The 18,537-nt window shown below is 43.5% G+C and overlaps 1 protein-coding gene across 2 annotated transcripts in view; it reads left to right on the top strand.

Moving 5' to 3' along the window:
• Window positions 1–18,537, top strand: part of ABHD12 (abhydrolase domain containing 12, lysophospholipase) — a 68,726-nt gene that overhangs the window by 47,811 nt on the left and 2,378 nt on the right. For both annotated transcript variants that reach the window (XM_075267435.1, XM_075267434.1), the window contains exons 4-12: window positions 690–809; window positions 3,085–3,115; window positions 5,619–5,664; window positions 12,918–13,047; window positions 14,067–14,104; window positions 14,426–14,505; window positions 14,988–15,070; window positions 16,535–16,613; window positions 17,394–17,521. In XM_075267435.1, coding sequence (XP_075123536.1) covers window positions 690–809; window positions 3,085–3,115; window positions 5,619–5,664; window positions 12,918–13,047; window positions 14,067–14,104; window positions 14,426–14,505; window positions 14,988–15,070; window positions 16,535–16,613; window positions 17,394–17,521 — 735 coding nt within the window. The remainder of the gene's footprint in view (window positions 1–689; window positions 810–3,084; window positions 3,116–5,618; window positions 5,665–12,917; window positions 13,048–14,066; window positions 14,105–14,425; window positions 14,506–14,987; window positions 15,071–16,534; window positions 16,614–17,393; window positions 17,522–18,537) is intronic.

The following is an 18,537-nucleotide window of genomic DNA, read 5'->3' as shown; positions in this document are numbered from 1 at the left end:
GTAAAGTCCTGACCGGTATATACTATTACTGTATGAACTGCAAAAACAGGACATAGACATGGGTACAGGTACTAGTAGGCATGAGTGACAACATCACAAAGTGGATTCAATAGATTTCATTGATTACCTGGCATAGCTTAAAAACAACCCCAAACCCTGAACTGTCCCTTTAAGTGTAAACACAGCCTAAGTTTTTACTAATAATCCTATATATGTCTGACTAGGCAAGGTTAGTATACTGAACTAGTGGACCCTAAACCAGGAGTGTCGCTGTATAGGCATTGCTCTCTATCCTGGACTTGTTATTGTGTGTCTTTGTCCCTTTGTATATTTTAGCTGCAGGCACTGTATAGGCTTATCCGAGACCTTTGTTTGCACTTACATTGTAGATTATAAAATGCAGTGAGACAGCAAGTAAATAAAGTAACGTTAGATCAGTGCGACACTTTGTACAGATTTTTACAGAGTTTAGCGTGTCGGTAGATATTCTGCCTGCATTTTACTATTGCTTGTAGGGGAGATGCGAATGGTTGGGCAGTTTCCAGCCAAACCATGGATTTTATCCAGAATTTTTTCATTATTATTATTGTTTCTTTATTATTGATCTATGTTGTGAGCAGTGAAAAATCTCACAGCAATTATACATGGACGCAGAGTATATTGTAAGTAATGATCCCTTCTGAATCCAGGCACACCGTCCCTGCTGTCCTCTGGAAAGATGCTCAGGAAAAAGACCAAGCGTGGTATGAAGAAGTGATGTCTACAAGCTATCCTGTAATTCTTTATCTACATGGGAATGCAGGCACGCGGTAAGCTCATGAGGACTAAATAGTTGTTTAAAGCGTAACTAAACTTTTGGATAACTTTGGCTTTCCAACTGTATTTGTGTCATTAATACATTTTGTAATATACCTTATTGGCAAATTTTGAGTCCTTTGTGTGAAATCCTGCTATTTTTCACTCTTTCCCTTGTTTCTGTATTCAGGACTTTTTCTGCCTCTATACTGCCAGAAATCAAAAGTTGTCCAAAAGTTTAGTTTCACTTTAAAGGGATTCTATCATTAAAATGATATTTTTTTTGTTCCTAACATGTAGGGACAAAGAAAGGCTATTCTTCTCCTACCTTTAGATGTCTTCTCTGCGCCGCCGTTCGGTCGAATTCACGGTTTTCTTTTGTATGCAAATGAGTTCTCTCGCAGCACTGGGGCGTCCCCAATGCTGCGAGAGAACTCTCCAGTGCCGCTTCTACCTTCGCCTGGAACGGCCTCTTCCTGCATCGTCTTCTGGCGCTGGCTTCAAACTTCTAGGCATGCGCAGTCGGCTCTCCCCTCGGGCAATTTTCCTGAGGCCGCTTACAGAGTAAACTAGTGTAAGCGGCCATTTTCTTGTGGCTGCTTACACATTAAGCTGGGGTAAGCGGCCGCAAGAAAATGGCCGCGTGCATGCGCAGTCGGCTCTGCCCAAGGTCCGAGGGCAGAGCTGACTGCGCATGCCTAAAAATTTGAAGCCAGCGCCGGAAGAAGATGCAAGGTGAGGCTGTTTCAGGCGAAGATGGAGGCGGCGCTGAAAAGTTCTCTCGCAGCATTGGGGACGCCCCCAGTGCTGTTTGAGCGCTGGGGCCCGCCCCCAGAGCTGCAAGAGAACTCATTTGCATACAGAAGAAAACCGAACGGCGGCGCGGAGAAGACATCTGAAGGTAGGAGAAGAATAGACTTAAGGCTATTCCTACGTGTTAGGGACAAAAAATAGCATTTTAATGATAGAATCCCTTTAAATGATATTTTCCAATGAGAATTCTTTGTGCCTTTATATCGCCCACTAGTGGCTAAGGGTAAATTCACACAGGGAAAATTTTAACCAAAATCTTGAGTCCCTGGAATCTAAGGGTTTGTTCTCATCTATGTTTCAAGATGCTCTTAGGAGCCCCCGTTTCAAAGTCTGTATAAAAAGAGGTTGGGGGACTATCAGGCACCTTTGGTGACATATCTGCTACTTTGGAGTTACAGCAGCTTATGGACACACTGAGAGTCCCTTACCGGCCAACCCGGCGGTAGTGGTTTTATTAGTCGCTGTGTGAAAGCTGCTCCGGCCAGTTATTCTCCTTCTGCTGTGCCTGTATGTGTAGCTGTGCGACATCTTTCTTTATTTATTCATTTATTTCTCTTACTTGGACAGCGCCAACATATTCCACAGTATTTTATCAAAATTGTCAGTCACTGTCCCGGATAATCTTTCTTTCTATACTGAACAAGATTGATCTACCTTTACCGTGGGCTTTTAGGATGTTTCATGTGTAGCTGTGGTTCACACGGGGTATTTTGGACCGGAATTTGACGCAGAGGCTGCCTCAGATTCGGATAGCCGCGACTGGATGCCAGTGCAGTGCATCGGCATGCAGTCACAGCACTCAGATCCGGATTAGGCCCAAATGCATTGGTCTAGTTGGGAGGGAGGTGACTTCAGGCGGATTCGCCTCGCGACTTGGCATTCGCCTCACGGTGCAGTGCACAGCATCCCGTCGCGACTTTCTGCTCCAGATTAGGCCCAAATGAATGGGCCTAGCCAGGAGCGTGCTGCCGCGAGGTGGACACCGCGGCTGAATCAGGCTCGGATTCCGCCTGAAGAAAGGGCAGCTCGCTTCTTATTGCCGCTAGCAGTCTTCATAGACCACCATTGTGAGGGGGCGGATTATGACATGGATTCTGCGCCAAAATCTGCCCCCTCTTGCCCCGTGTGAATGGGCCCTTATAGTAGTAGGGGGTAGAGCCTGAGACCTTTTCTATTTTACTGTACTCGGTAGTGGCACAAATATTGCTATTGCTTTGCAATTACAAACATCAGTGTGAATGAAACCTAAGTTGGAACTATTAATCAGAACATTTCGCCACATTCAAAAATTCCATTGCTTAGTACTATTTAATAGGCACCACTCCACTGACTTATCAATAAAAATGTGAATATATATAATATATATATATATATATATATATATATATATATATATATATATATATATATATATATTATATATATATAGGACATTATATTTTAAATCATATTTTTTCTGTCTTTTTCCCCCCACAGAGGTGGCGATCACAGAGTCCAACTGTATAAGGTATTGTGGTTTTTTGTTTTGTTATTTTTTTTGGGCTGACAAATAACATTGACATTTCCACTAAACTGAAATCCAGGGCCACTTTAGTCGTGAATATGCTGAATAATGAAAAGACCTGTAGGGAGAGGAGAGCGGGTGTACCTTTCTTCTACATAAAACAAGAAGCGAGGTCTGCGTATGGAAGACACATGACTCTCTGGGGCACGGTACAAGCAGGAACTTGGGCCACTTGTCATGATCAAGTTTCTTAAACTGTGTCAAAGGGCTTCTGGTCTTATAGCAAGGTCAGGTAACTAGTCCAGGCCTTAGAAACCCTGTATGTGTGCGAAGAGATTGCTGTGTAAATGGCTCCATTATTAGGCAAACAACTTTCACTTCTGTTTTGAGTGTGTGTTTGTGTGTGTATGTACTATATGCACACCACACCCATATATATATATATATATATATATATATATATATATATATATATATATATATATATGTGTGTGTGAGTAGATAGATAGATAGATATGGGCTTGCTGATTGACCTGATTAAAAAGTGCGATGGAATGAGCATTTTTCTTCAATTACAATTCATTGCGATTATTTAGGCCACACCCCCAGACAAGGATTATAATAAGGGAGATATGGGTTGTATCCCGGGGCTCAACAGCAAGTCATTGCCCATTTTCCCCTATTCTAATCAACTATTTTAGCACCCTCGTACCATGGGACATAAGCGTCTATAGAAGGGGAGTATGTGTTCTGTTCTTTTATGTTTGTTCACCTCCCATGGGCCTCCGCTAACTATACTCTGGGGTTTCTTTAGTATGATAGCAGGTCTGATTTGGATATTTTGGGTCCGAGCAAAACTGCAGGTAAAGACAAATGCTGTGATAACAGAACTACATGTAACCTTATTCATTGTGGCTATTTTTGCTAAGTATACATGAGACCCTTTAAAAAAAGAATTAAAAAATTAAATTTTATTTTTTTTTTTACACTTTTTTTTTTTCTTTTTAATTGTGCTGGGGATGTTAAGTGAACATTTACATAATGTACTTTATTAGCCAGTTTAACTTCCCTTTATTCTAACCGTTGCCAGGGACAAAGTAGCAGTTGCCAAACGGGGAGGGGGAGCATGTGAAATAACTATATCTCTGATTTTATACCACCTAGGATCTATTATCCTGAAAGCTGAGGTTCTCAGTTTTCCATTGTTACCAAGATCACAGTTCTAGCTTAAAATACTGATATATCCCTAGTTAAAGGGAGTCTGTCAGCAGTAAATTGGTTCCCGATACCTGGTAGAGATGATTCTACAGTTTCCAAATATGCCTCTGTTGTTCAGCTTTGGTGCCCCCATCTCATGTAAATCACTGTTTATTCATGTGCAAATGAGAGGAGAGTGCTTTGCGGGCGTTCCTTAAAGGGGTTGTCCCATCTCAAGGATCCTATCTATACTGCTAGCTTATGTGGATTTAAGACTTTTCCTAAATACATTGATTAAGCAAAACTGCTTTGTATGGCCGCTGAGATTATTCACTTCATTGTTTACACTGTGTTTCCATAACCACAGACCTGGGGATTGTCTTATCTCTCGCCCAGGACAAGTGATGTAGCTCCCTGCTCTCAGGAGGGGAGGGGGGCTGAGCTCTCAGGAGGGGAGGGGGGCTGAGTGCTCGGAGCAGCTTGTATTTCTGAGCTGTTTATCTCCTGCTCTTCCAGTTATCAGTCGGCTAACTGAATTTTTCTGATAAGGGTTGAGACAGGTAGTCCATTAAACACAGACCTAAAATATTGCAAGCTGACTCGTGGTCCTGTAGCATGTAAGTTTGGGATTCTCATCACCTAACAAATCCAGCTCTGCAACATCAGCTTCATATGGTGGAGCTTCCAGTGATACTGTGATAATTTATTTACAACTATCCGTCATTACTGACTGCAAACATGTACTGCTATGGAGAGAGCTAGCACAGCAAGTGAAACCCCGACCACCAAATTACCAAGAAAACCAGGAAGTGAACAGAGCAGACAGCCTGCATGGTGGTGAACAGGGGAGTTTGGAATACCCCTTTAACTTGCCTGGACTTTGACCTCAGATCTAGATTCTTTCCTCACTTGCATATGAATAAAGGGTCTTGTGTCCGCCTTTTGCCTTCCATCAATTCTTCTCGGTACACTTGCAGACAGTTTCTTCTTCTGTGAATGTAGGTTTGCTCCAATCTGTCTATCTCTTTATGTAATCCCAGACGGACTGTATGATATTGAGATCAGGGCTCTGTGGGGGCCATATCAGCACCTCTGATATCTGATATACAGTACTATGCAAAAGTTTTAGGTGTGGGAAAGTGCTGTATACCGTGCTGATCAATTTTTCAATCCATTTTTACAGTGAATGGTAATGGTGATACGGTTTACGTGCGGCCTAGTATTTATATACACTTTGTGGTGGAATTATTAATGAGATGTGACCTATTTATATGTGACCTATTTGTTCTGTGCTTGCGTCCCCTTTCAGGTGCTGAGCTCTCTGGGCTACCATGTCATCTCATTTGACTACAGAGGTGAGAAATTTTCTATTTTTGTGTCTTTATCATTATGAATGTGTTCTGGAGTTTGCACCAAGCCTTGAAGTCAATTAAAATAGTATTGTCATGTGATCTGCCGACGTACAAATCTAAATCACATGCTTCTTCTGTTCCAAGCAGCTTATTTTCAGGAGGAGGAAACAAAGGAGTTTCTCAGAACGTTGTGCTAGGGAGAGCTTTTCTGTCATGTGCTCTATTATACACCAACGTCGCAGGAAGAGAAAGTCACAACTGGACATATAGGAGTAAACCAGAAAAAAGGACAATTCTCTAGTTACAGAGAGATTTGCATTTTTTAATTTTTTTCTAAAAAAGACAACGGGAAGTGCAGTAATATTGTCACATCTTCACCATTAGTGATATGTGCACTGGAAATGCGTCATGGGTTCAGACAATGGAGGACGTCAGCAAAACTGCTTGTAGCGGCAGAAGGGAATTATAATCCTGGTCTGTTAACCCCTGCTACATCCTCCAGTCACAACTGTACATGGCATTCATTTTTTTTTTTTTTTTTTTATTCAATTTTTTTTTATTGATTTTTCACAAATAATCCAACATAAACCAAAACAGATCATAAATGCAACTTTGCAAACCAAGACGGCAACAGCCAGCAAGGGCAACTTATACATGAACAAGAAGAAAAATAAAGTAGGAAGGAGAGAGGAAGCAGAGAAAAGAGAGAGGGAAAAAAAGGAGGGGTGAGGTGGAGAAAACAGGAGGAAATAGGGGAGCCTTCCATGTTAGGGCCCAGGTGACCATACGTGTCAGGTCCTTAAAGATTTGTTCATGGCATCTTAAAGGGGTTGTCCCATCACAAGGATCCTATCTATACTGCTTGTTAATGTGGATGTAAGACTTTTCCTAAATACATTGCTTCAGCAAAACTGATTTGTTTGTCCACTATATTACTTTATTCATTTTTTTTAATTTTTTTTGACACATCCCTTGACTTATCTGGTCATAAGTCAAGTGATGTATCTGCTGCTCTGAGGTGGGAGGGAGGAGGGGCTAAGTGCACGGGAGCGAGCCTGGAGGGGGGTAGTTTATACTTTGGGGGGAGGGAAGGGGCCACCAATACAGACCCGGCATCCGCTGTAATAGAGAGGTGGATGCCGGGGAGTGTAGACGCCGGCACAGGTGAAGCCAGCAGCGGCAGGAGCAATGCTGCTATTCCGGAGAGGTGGGGGGGGGGGGGGGGCGGAGGAGAGGAATAGCAGCATCGGTCCTGCCGCTGCTGGCTTCACCTGTGCCGGCGTCTACACTCCCTGGCATCCGCCTCTCTATTACAGCGGATGCCGGGTCTGTATTACATTGTGAAGGCTGTACGTCCGATGCCTAGTGCATCGGCAGCGCACACGCAGGGCCAGTGGCATAGAAGCGACGACTTCTCGCCGCTGGCTTTGCATATGTAACCCCGCCCACCAATGACGCAACAAAGCCGGAAGACAGGAGAATTTACTGCAGCGAAGACTGGTGAGTATGCGACGTGGGACAACCCCTTTAACTGCTGTAGGGAGAAATAACCGAAGAAGCGCACCCTGTGCAGAACCCTTATAACATATGGGGTGTACCCAAATCCTTCCCTTTTGATTCGGATGCTCACCTGGTAAGGCTGTGAGGTCACAATCACTACTTGAGCATGTATTAATGACAGGCGTCCGGACGCCGCGTTCACTGGATTGGTCACCTTTGGAGGTTCCAAGAGAATCCAACTTATAACCTCTATGGCTCTATCACTATTCTGTTCCAGACTATATGCACCTTGTCCCAAGTGGAATTAGCAATAAAAAGGATAATAAGTCTTCCAACTGTATAAACTGTATAAAATTGGTTTGTTGACTAAAAATTATTAAAAGATATAAAAATTCAAGACCTATGATCACATAGACAAATTGCTGGTTAGTGAGTTTATCCCAGAGATGATCATGGCATCTTGGTTGTACAGATAGACTCCTTTAGGCTTCGTTTACATAGGACTCTATTGTAAGGAGGCAGACTCTGCGTCACAATCCGCGCCATTTTGCTCCGTGTGAACTAGTCCTAATATTATTCCTGGAAATCTGCATGTGTTTTGATTTTGGCTCTGACGTTGCCTCTCCGACTGGCCTTTGGCTTGGACACGTTCATTCTTCTGATTGAGTTTATCATGTGTTCTGGTTAGACTTTGTGGATCTTTTATTTTTTTTATACCAGTTTCCGTCTGGCTTTGTGGCTGGTGATGGTGAAGACGTTTGGGTGCTTGGGATCTATCTCTGAGCGCCGTATGAGGTTTAAATCACTAGTTCTTCTGCTCTCTGTTGTCAGCCAGATCTTGCAGCTTCTGATATTTGCTCCAGAGATATCATACACAAAACCTATATAAATTGGGCAGCGCTGTAATCGTACTGACCTGCAGAATAAAGTTACCATATCGCTTTTCAAGCTTTAAACTTCCTTTAGCTGCACCAATATTGATTGATATAAGATCACTGGAAACCGTCCCCTTTTAACCTTGCCATGTAACCTTCTTTGTAGAAATATCACACGCCGTTTGCTATTGCAGTCACCTGCGCTGTCTTAGTAGGCCGTGCAGTTTTATTACTCCCATTACATACTTCATTATAGTAGCGCTAATAAATGTGAGTTACATATACTACAGTAGAGCACGGCTGCCAAGGCTTACAGAAGGTCCTGCTGTTCTGCCTAATCTGAAATGAAGTATAAGAGAGCGCCCTTTCCATTACATGTTACATGTGATGTTGATGTGCTGGATTGCCCTGTGCAGAGGTGACCATTCACATTAGACTAAGGTTAGTCGACCTGCCTAAATACAATAAGACAGGCTATCTAATGTTCCTTCAATGCCAGTTCCTTCATCCCATGTTATCTTGGCCTGTGTTGGACAGATAATAAGGGTCGGACATTGGTTTCCCTAAGGTGTGAACCCTTTGATTATACCTTGATAGCCTAATATAAGGATACATCCAATGTAGAGATGAGCGAGTACTGTTCGGATCAGTCGATCCGAACAGCACGCTCGCATAGAAATGAATGGATGCAGCCGGCACGCAGGGGGGGGGGTTAAGCGGCTGGCCGCCATCAAAGTGGAAGTACCAGGTGCTTCCATTCATTTCTATGGAGCGTGCTGTTCGGATCGGCTGATCCGAACAGTACTCGCTCATCTCTAGTCCAATGTGCTAGATCCTAGAAAACTCCTTTAGGTGACCAGTCAGATTTCATTCTGGGCGTCCATCTCTTCAATTCACTTTAGGTAGAGTTTTGGGTCAAGTAGGAGAACACTTGTAGTTTAGTATGCCTTTTATGAAATTGTCAGATTAAGGGTATGTTCACACGACAGAATCTGACACTAAATTTTTTGCGTTATTTTCAACAGGAGGCAGGGCAGGACCCTGAAAAAATAAATGCCCTGCTTGTTCTTGCTGTGGATTCCGCAGCTGATCAGCTACAGTACCCGTGGTGCGAGACAGCGAGAGGATCAGTTCCTCTTCATTTTCCACCATCTCAACGTGCCCTTAGGTTCCATTCACCATGGTCTATAACACATAGCACGCTTACCTATTATTTTCTTATGGCCCCATACACATACCCCTATAGTGTAATGGATCCATATAGGGGGCCAGGTCCTACTCCTGTCTGTCTTGCGGCTCAGGCTCACTACATAAAATGAGAAAAATATGCAAATCTGTTTTCTAAGCTGTAAATAGGACAACAGTGCCTCTGCTTGCTGCCCTCTAGGGGCAGCCCCCTTAAACATCAAGCCCAACTTTTTCAACAAGCCTTTACTGCTATGATGCGGGGATTAGCCAAATCAGTAGCCCAGCTGTGGACAGCGCTGTTTCGATCTCCTCAGCACAGCGTAGGGAAAACTGATTAGGCAGAGATGAGAGACTTCTAGACCAAGTTCTGGGGATAATATCACTCCTTAAGGAGAGATCACCTTCTCAGGTGTATGGAGTCTTACAAAAGCCTTTTTTGCTCCACTGGGGGAGATTATGGGAAAAATATGCAAATCTGTTTTCCAAGATGTAAAATGCTTTTGTAAGACTCCATACTCCTGAGAAGGTGATCTCTCCTTAAGGAGTGATATTATCCCCAGTACATAAAATGTCTGAGCCTGTACAGGTCGGGGATAGTTCATGGATATCGTATCGTCTATTTGCCGTCTCTACAGATGCAGACATTCATGTGCATGAAGCCTAAAACCTTTGAAGCGCCCGTAGACAAGGTCTGCAGTGTCTTGGAGGACATTGTATTGACTGTACTAAGTTTAGCACACCGTAAGTCACCTTGAGAGGAAATGAGGAATAAAATATCAGAAAGCGATCCTTCAAGTCTTGTTACCCATTTTAGTCTTCTTGTAAAGATCTGCAGTGACTGGTGATGTGCTGATAGAGCGAAATGTCAGTCTCCTCAGAGAACGTGATCCCAGTACGTGACATCTGTATACTGTGCTGGATACACGATCCCGCTCTTTGTCACCTTTTTCTAGATGAGTAATCCTGGATCAGCAGAAGAAATCAATGGAAAATAAAGATGTTCTTGCAAATCCATCCCATTGCAGGTTTACTAAGGCTTATAAGTGCCAGTTTTGTGGGGGTGTTTATATTAGACAGAATTGTGGTGACCAGCCAATGGCCACGTCCGTGCCCTAAAGCTGGCCATACAACCCCACTTCTCCATATAGATGTGCTCTTATCCGGAGCAGTGCATGTGTACTGACCTGTCTGCTGAGAGTGTAGGGATGGGGCACTTGAAATTCAGCAACTTCTTTAACCCATATAGGCAGACATGTCAACTCACCCAGCTTTCCCAGGAGTCTCCCAGTCACCTGATGAGTGTTCAGTTTCACCCGGCTGCCTGCTCATTTGGATTCATTGTTCAGTGAGGTTATCCTAGTACATTACAATAGGACCAGCCTAAACCCCGGGTACAACACGTGTGAAGGTCTTAAAGGCGACCTGTCATCTCTCCGTACGTGTTTGTTTTAGGGGACGTTCACACTAGTGTCGGTGTCTGGTGCTAAGGTCCACGCAAGATTTTAGCATCGGACACTATCTGCGTCCGTTCACAATTTGCATTGTTTTAAATGGGACATCATGTAGTGTCCGTGGGTGTCCTTAAATACAAAGATGTCTGATTTTTCAAGCAGAAAGCTAAATCCTACATGTAATTGCAATGCCTGAAGATCCTATATCTATCATTATATGAGAACGGACTAGATGGACTGTGAGTTCTTATCCGGCAGTCAATAAATCTTCAATGATCTGGTATCTCCCCAGCTCTAGAGTCTCTGATTGCTGTCAGCCAGATCTGAACCCTGACGGTTAGAGAATATTTCCATCCAGTCAGTATTTGTGCTGTACTATGCATCTATCTACATGACTTGTATAAGGAGGGAGGCCATTAATGCACAGAGCGCTGTTTGTCGGCAGAGATGTGGTGTGGGCGCACATTAGCATCATAATAACAAGCCTCAGCGAGTATCAAGAGAGCTATTAATCCAGCAGTGGCTGCACAAGGCACGTCCCTGATGTATGGACCTCATTCCCAGGGAGACTAATAGATATTTCTGTATAAATAGGTAGATGTATATAAAGCACATTACTCAGCTGTTTTCTCCTATGTGTAACTGACAGCTCTTGCAGTAGATTGTGACTTGCTTCATAGCCCTGGATCTTTGTGTAGCCTTCTCCTCCCTACATGTCTGTCTATATATCATCTGTCTATCTATCTATCATATATTCATGTACTTCTACATGTGACACACATTTCTAATAGTGGATTGACTCTTGCAACATTATTTTAGATGTTTGTGGTTATAAGTCCTTGAAACACAAAAAACAAAGGGGTCTCTCCAAGCAGAGAAATGGTCATAGCAAGGGTAATGCAGGTTGGTATTGGTGCTGAGCTGCTTATATTTAGCCAATTGCTGTTGTGGATGATCCGCCTGCTCCCGCATCTCGGCTCTGCTACGTTGCTGCATATGCGCAGCATACTCAGTTGTATGTACATCTCTGAATATGGAGAGCGTACTGTGCTACAGCGCTGCCTAAGCTCTGCTACATCTGGCCATTTGGATTAGAGAGGTGTTCTTATGTCAGTGTCTGAGCAGCTTCTGTGTTGGAAACGGTTGAACGGATGTTGCAGAAATGTGCCAAAGTTCTCCCCCATCAGAGGCAGAACAACACATTCTCTGTAGTACTCATTGAAACTCTACACCCAATATAGTCCTCTTGCCCTCACACAGTCTGCATGTTCTGTAGTCTCCTGATCTTCTATGAGACTCCATTTTCTTCAGCTTTCACACTGTCCAGCTTCATCCTATATAGCTCCGCCCACAAAATAGTGTGTAGCTCCGCCCTGCCTAGCATGATCCTATCTGAGAATGGCTCAAGGACCTGTGATGACGTCATCACAGGTCCTTTAGTGTAGTGTGAACCTAAATTCCTTCACTGCGGTCATGTAGTGACGTCATTTACCAGGATAAAAAGTAGCCTATGTTTTAATCGGGGTTCCTATCTATGTATGTGGCAAATTTCATGCAAATCCGTTCAGCTGTTTTTGCGTGATTGAGGAACAAACACAAACTTTCACATTTATAATATTAGTAGGATAGGATATACACTCTGTGTGTGTATATGTATGTATGTGTGTGTGTGTGTGTGTGTGTGTATATATATATATATATATATATATTGTGACTAGGTAATTAGTACGACGTCCCCGTTAAGTATATTCATATGTTCAATGAGGATTGCACAGATTACTCTGACGCTAGGTTCACACTAGTGTTCGGGTCTCCGTTCTGGGTCCTGCCGTGAGCAGTGGTGAGCGTATTATGCTGTCCGCCGCAAAACCATTTTTTTTTTATATCGGACACAGAGTACTGCATGTCCGACTCAGTTCATGTATGCCCTATACCTTCCCCTGTCTATAGCATCAAATAGCAAGGAACCTACTGAGCAGACTCCGACCTCTCCCACCAGAGCGTTCAGGGACATTTCCTACTAATGTACAGCGGTTGATCTAGATGGATTTTGTTCTCCATCTTCTATACATTATATTTGCTGTCAGCATGTTGGAGGGCTCACGGACGGCGGAGAGAATCACTTTAATATACTTATGTTACTTCTCTGTTGGCTAAACTGTCCCTCCTATGGTTTCAGGTTAATGGGGGATGTTCTTCCTTATGTCACAGGCAGCAATTTTAAAATCTCTATCTCCTTTAGGATGGGGTGACTCTGTCGGCTCTCCGTCGGAGACTGGAATGACCTATGATGCGCTCCATGTTTTTGATTGGATAAAGGCCAGAAGTGGAGACAATCCAGTGTACATCTGGGGGCACTCGCTAGGCACAGGGTAAGCACAAAAAATGTTTCTCCAGTATTTTCTTGCCTTGGTATGTGGTCTGTTGGGAATGTGCTAAAACTCTGTACATGTCACTGCGGATATATGTAATAAAATGGGAGCAATCTCAACTAAAGTACACAGTGCTATGTCTAAGTGGGGCCTGAGTGTGAGGCGATACATGACACAGGGTCTATTTAGTGTGTTCGCAGTTACGCTCTGTACTTGCCGACCTCAGTGATGGAGATTTGAAATGAAATTGGATTTATTTATTTTTTCCCCAAGAATCAGACAGCCATTACATCTTGCAGATCTACGTTCTTGTAGTGGGTTTTTTATGGGATTGTCCTGCAAAATGGCCCTTATACCAGTATACCAAAAGTGGGCATTTCTGAGAGGTTTTTGGATCAGGGTCGTTTTAATCTCCCCATAACTAACAGCCTCCATGAGCTCCACTGCCCCCACAACCACCACACACATACACACAAAAACCCCCAAAGATTACTCACCTAACTTGTAGGCTTCGGCTGTAATGCCTGTGACTCGGCACTCATTGCTCTTCCCTGCCGCAGACATCATCTGCTGAAGGCAGAATAATGGATTGCGGAGCTGATAACGCTGGAAATGCGGGACTGTCCTGATCGATCCAGGGTGGCTGCACCGTTGGCCCTATGGTTAAAGCGGCCCTGGGTTGGAGTGGAATGAATGATAAATATTCAGCAGATGAGATTTATGACTCCACTCAGACAATATTCAGTATCAGTCTGGTCTCAGTATTGGGTGTGGAGTTCTGAGAAGTTCCTGTTGTTTCCAGTCATTTCTGGCCAGGGAGATGACGCTTGTACAGCTCAGACATTGGGTAGGATGGGATACAGTTTATTAAAAGAAAGCATACATGTTTAATGAAATGTACAGGAATCTGACAATGTCATGATCTGATTTATTATCCTCACATGAGGTTCCCTGAATGTTTTAGATCACTCCAAGTCTATCTAGAATAAGCGCTTACTAATGGTATCTTCTGATTATAGGGTTGCCACAAATTTAGTGAGGAGACTGTGCGAGAGAGGTAAGTCACGTGTACTCACAGGGTATGACAACTGAATCTATCATTGCTCCTTAGAATATTCTTTTCTATGGCTTTGTCGTAGGCGTTTTGTGCTTGTGCCTATTCGCGACATTCATAGACCCCCTAATTTGTGCCTCTCCACCCTGGAGCTCAGATGTTTCCCAGCCTTTTTGGATCATGAAGATTTTTGATCCATTTGATACATGCACATAGGCCTCGTCTACACAACTCTTCTGTTGTATGTTTTCAGACATCTCTTGGGTCATGCAAAGTAGAATTTACAGCGCTCATTGATTATTTTTTTTTTTTATATATTTGCAGAAACCCCTCCTGATTCTCTAATACTAGAGTCTCCATTTACAAACATCCGAGAAGAGGCTAAGAGTCATCCATTCTCCGTGGTAAATATTAAGCATTATTCATTCATTGAATGCTATTTATTATTGTATGTAGGGCTGGGCCATTATTAAGTGAAAAATAACCAAAACCTCAACCTAGATAACCAATGTGATTTGGTTCACATCAGTTATTTACAAGGGTCTAACTGCAGTTTTGTATGAAGCCAACACATCCGAGCCGGAACTGCTATTACACGCTGGGGACCCAAAAGTATAATAAGCAAAGGTGATCAAGTATAAAAAACGGTGTTCCTCACTGCTCTTGGGCTCCGGCACGGCTCCATGTTCTCTTTGGCGCTTCTCCCTGACATCAAGGATTGCTGAGGTTTGTCATTGGGCCTCAGCAGGTCCCGTGGTGTCGTGTCGCATAAATGTAGCCCTATTGCACTACGATTACTGTCTACACAGCCATTGCATGTGAAATCCACTGTTTCGGTGTCTACATTATCTACATGCACTGTTCTCTTGTCTTGTTACTTCTCTAGATATACAGGTATTTCCCTGGCTTTGACTGGTTTTTCCTTGATCCCATCACAGCGAGTGGCATAAAGTTTGCAAATGATGACAAGTAAGTCACTCCTATATTTGTAATAATACTATTACACTGAAGCCCTGTGGCAATTTTTATTACTCATTAGTACTGTAGTATTTGTTCACCCACCGCTCCCTCTTCTTTACTACTGCCTCGGTTTAGGCCCTTTGTTGGGTCATGTGATCAGCAGACTGACTCACAGATACACACAGCCTCCTCTCTGTGCTGGAGGTTTCTCTATGCAAGTCTATTCTCTTGCATGAAGAAACTGACTTCTGCTCCACGCAGCAGACATTGTGTATATCAGCGAGTCAGATTGCTGATCACATGACCCAATAAGGGATCTTAAAGGGATTCTACCATTAAAACACATTATTTTCTGGTTGACACGTAGGAATAGCCTTAAGACTATTCTTCTCCTATTTTTAGAAGTCTTCTCCGCGCCGCCGTTCCGTAGAAATCCCAGTTTTCGTCAGTATGCAAATGATTTTTTTTTGCAGCACTGGGGGAGGAACCGAAGCTGCGAGAGAACTCTCCAGCGACGCCTCCATCTTCTTCAGGAACGTCCTCTTCCTGCGGCTTTGGGCAGAGCCGACTGCGCATGCCCGCGGCCACAAGAAAAACGGCCACTTACACAGTAAGTAAGCGGCCATTTTCTTGTAGCCTATGGGTCCGCCCCCAGTGCTGCGAGAGAACTCATTTGCATACCGACGAATACTGGGATTTGTACGGAACGGCGGCGTGGAGAAGACATCTAAAGATAGGAATAGCCTTAAGAAAGGCTATTTTTCTCCTAAGTGTCAACGAGAAAAATATGTGTTTTAATGATAGAATCCCTTTAAAGTGGAATCTCCCACCACTACAATCTGACATTCTGTTGTGTGGGCTACTAGTGACATAGTGAACCTTTTCTTGTCTGGTAGTTCAGTCTTGCGGCAGACAAAATTGGCATTTAATCCATATTATAATTAGTCATTTGCTACCCCCGGGTATGACAATGTTTGCAACGTGTTTCACCTGTGGTCACCACACATGGGCCCTGTCACTCTTTATATTAGGGGTCCTCCGGCAGGTGAGGCCATGTCCCGGTCGCACAGCACATCTCATTGGCGTACGGATTAAATGTTCATTTACCAGGCAGCAAGATTGAAGCTTGATACAAAAGGTTATGTTCACCGTCTGCCCCCTACAACAGCACCAGCAAAGATTCTTGGTTCAGAAGGTTGGCCGGCACCTTGGTGACGTTGAATTTCTGTCCACAGCACATGACTTTTGAGGCCAGTTGGTACCTTTTTGTGCACAGGTCATGTCCAGTGAGGGGCTTGTTCATATTGCAATACCATGTGCCACGTTAGTGGTTACCGCTCCTTGTATTTGACAGCTGGGCTCTGTCTGATGATATGTCTTATACATGTTACAAGAACCAATTTTAGTTTATTTTGTACATATTCACTATCCTAAAGATGTGGACTGAACCCTTTATTCTGTGTCTTGCTTTAGTGTAAAGTATATATCATGCCCGTTACTCATTCTACACGCAGAAGACGACCCTGTGATCCCATTCCATCTAGGAAGAAAGGTATTTATCTCATCTGCACGTCTGTTTCTCATCTGTTCTTGTATAAAGAAGCACAAAGTAATGTGAGGTTATTAAAATATAGTGAAAAGAGAGGGGTTACTGGGTGTAGACCGCCCAAGAGTTTGGGTGTATTGCTTGGCCGAGCACCATGAGCACAGAGATCAGAACTGTAGTTACACACTGATTTCTGGCACTAGATCTGCTCTGTAATAGAAATGGCCTAGTCAAACATTAACCTCTAAATGACCACCCACTGGCTTTTGGCAGAGGTCATTGCAGGTCCCAAGTCTTTAGCAAGGTGGGGGGGTTATAACTGATTCTGTCTGCATGGAGCCCAGCGAGGTCCATATAGTGATTTTTAGATAGGTGTCCTCTGCCATGCCAGTGGGTATTAGCAGACGCAGATCAGTCCTTACAGTGTCAGAGGACTCCCACCGACGGCCATATTACAATGGAAAACTCTGAAAGTGGAAAAAAAAAAAATGCACACCAACCAAAAATTGTATTCAAGAACCTGAACAACCTATGGCTAAGGGCACACACGGAGGAAACGCAGCAGAAAAGAATGGTGCATTGTATACCGTTCCAGCAAAGCGATTGGGGTTCTATCTAATGTCATCCCCACATTGCAGGAAGAAATCAGAAATTGTATAGTTTCTTAGCTGTGATTCACTACTTTGGGTCTTAGCCTAAATGTGGCCACACTGAAGGCAAATTACATTGCAGTCTCCTGGTTTAGTTGCCTATGTGTCATGCCATGTTATTGTATCCTCTCTGCAGCTTTACAACATTGCTGCCCCGGCGCGCAGTTTACGGGACTACAAGGTACAGTTTGTTCCTTTCCACAAAGATCTGGGATACAGACATAAGTACATCTACAGGAGTCCGGAACTAAAACAGATACTGAGGTGAGTGCGTTGTCCACAAATACCAGATCCTACATTTAATCTTTTATTTTTTATTATTATGAATATTGTCTAGTTGAGGACTTATGAAACTTTAGTTTGACTCTGGCCTCACCAGTCAATCCGTTGTGATGCCGGGGTCTTGCCGCCAAAGAAATACTCCCATGGGGTGCCAAACAAATACTCTCACCAATGGAAAACAGATACACGTACAGCACACGTAATACCAGTAGCAGCACAATATACAAGTATATAACACATGTATAGATATATAGCGCAGCACAAAATACTTTGCAGAAGCGTCAGACACTACCCCATCCCCATCTCCCAAACTATCAGGAGCCCCCCAGAGAGGGGAGAAGAGGTTTCTACCTCCAGGGCTAGTATATAATGCCTTTGCTTCCAGATTCGAGCATTCAGCACTCGGGCTGGACTGCTCCCAGACCTGTGGACTTTTGGTGATGTTGTCTCCACAGGCCCTTCAGCCTTTCTGACCATGGTGACTGCACTGACAATGCAAAGCTGCCATTATCAGTGATGTTTCTGCTTTAGAGTCCCTGCTTTGTGCTGGAGCTGACACTGGCAGGAATCTGTGCATTACCAGCCGGGGAGCCATGGCTTACTAGTGAGACTCACCTCGGTTTGAATAATCCTGGTGTAGTCACTTGTGATGGATGGCTTGTAGCTAGCGTCAAGGTCAGTGAGTTTCAGTATGGTAATGTTGTCTAGTAAACCAACTCCAGTATAGTGTTCTCTTTGTACTAGGCCCCGCTGTTTTTGTGATATCCACAACCTCACTGTATGTTGCGCCCGCCACATTGATACTTCTCCATTTTGCTATTGAGAGCAAGGAGAGTGGCATCTACTCTGTGTGTGTGTAATGTACAAGATGGCACCGTAACCTATGATAAATGTATACTGTCCTGAGATGAAGAGACGCTTCACCTACTGCTGTGGAAAAGAAAGATCACTTACATTATTTATATAAGGGAAGAATATGATTCAAATCTGTCACCCAT

This window comes from Leptodactylus fuscus, chromosome 3 (genome assembly GCF_031893055.1).
Source record: "Leptodactylus fuscus isolate aLepFus1 chromosome 3, aLepFus1.hap2, whole genome shotgun sequence".
NCBI classification, from domain to species: domain Eukaryota; kingdom Metazoa; phylum Chordata; class Amphibia; order Anura; family Leptodactylidae; genus Leptodactylus; species Leptodactylus fuscus.
This window is presented reverse-complemented; position numbering and strand designations above follow the sequence as displayed.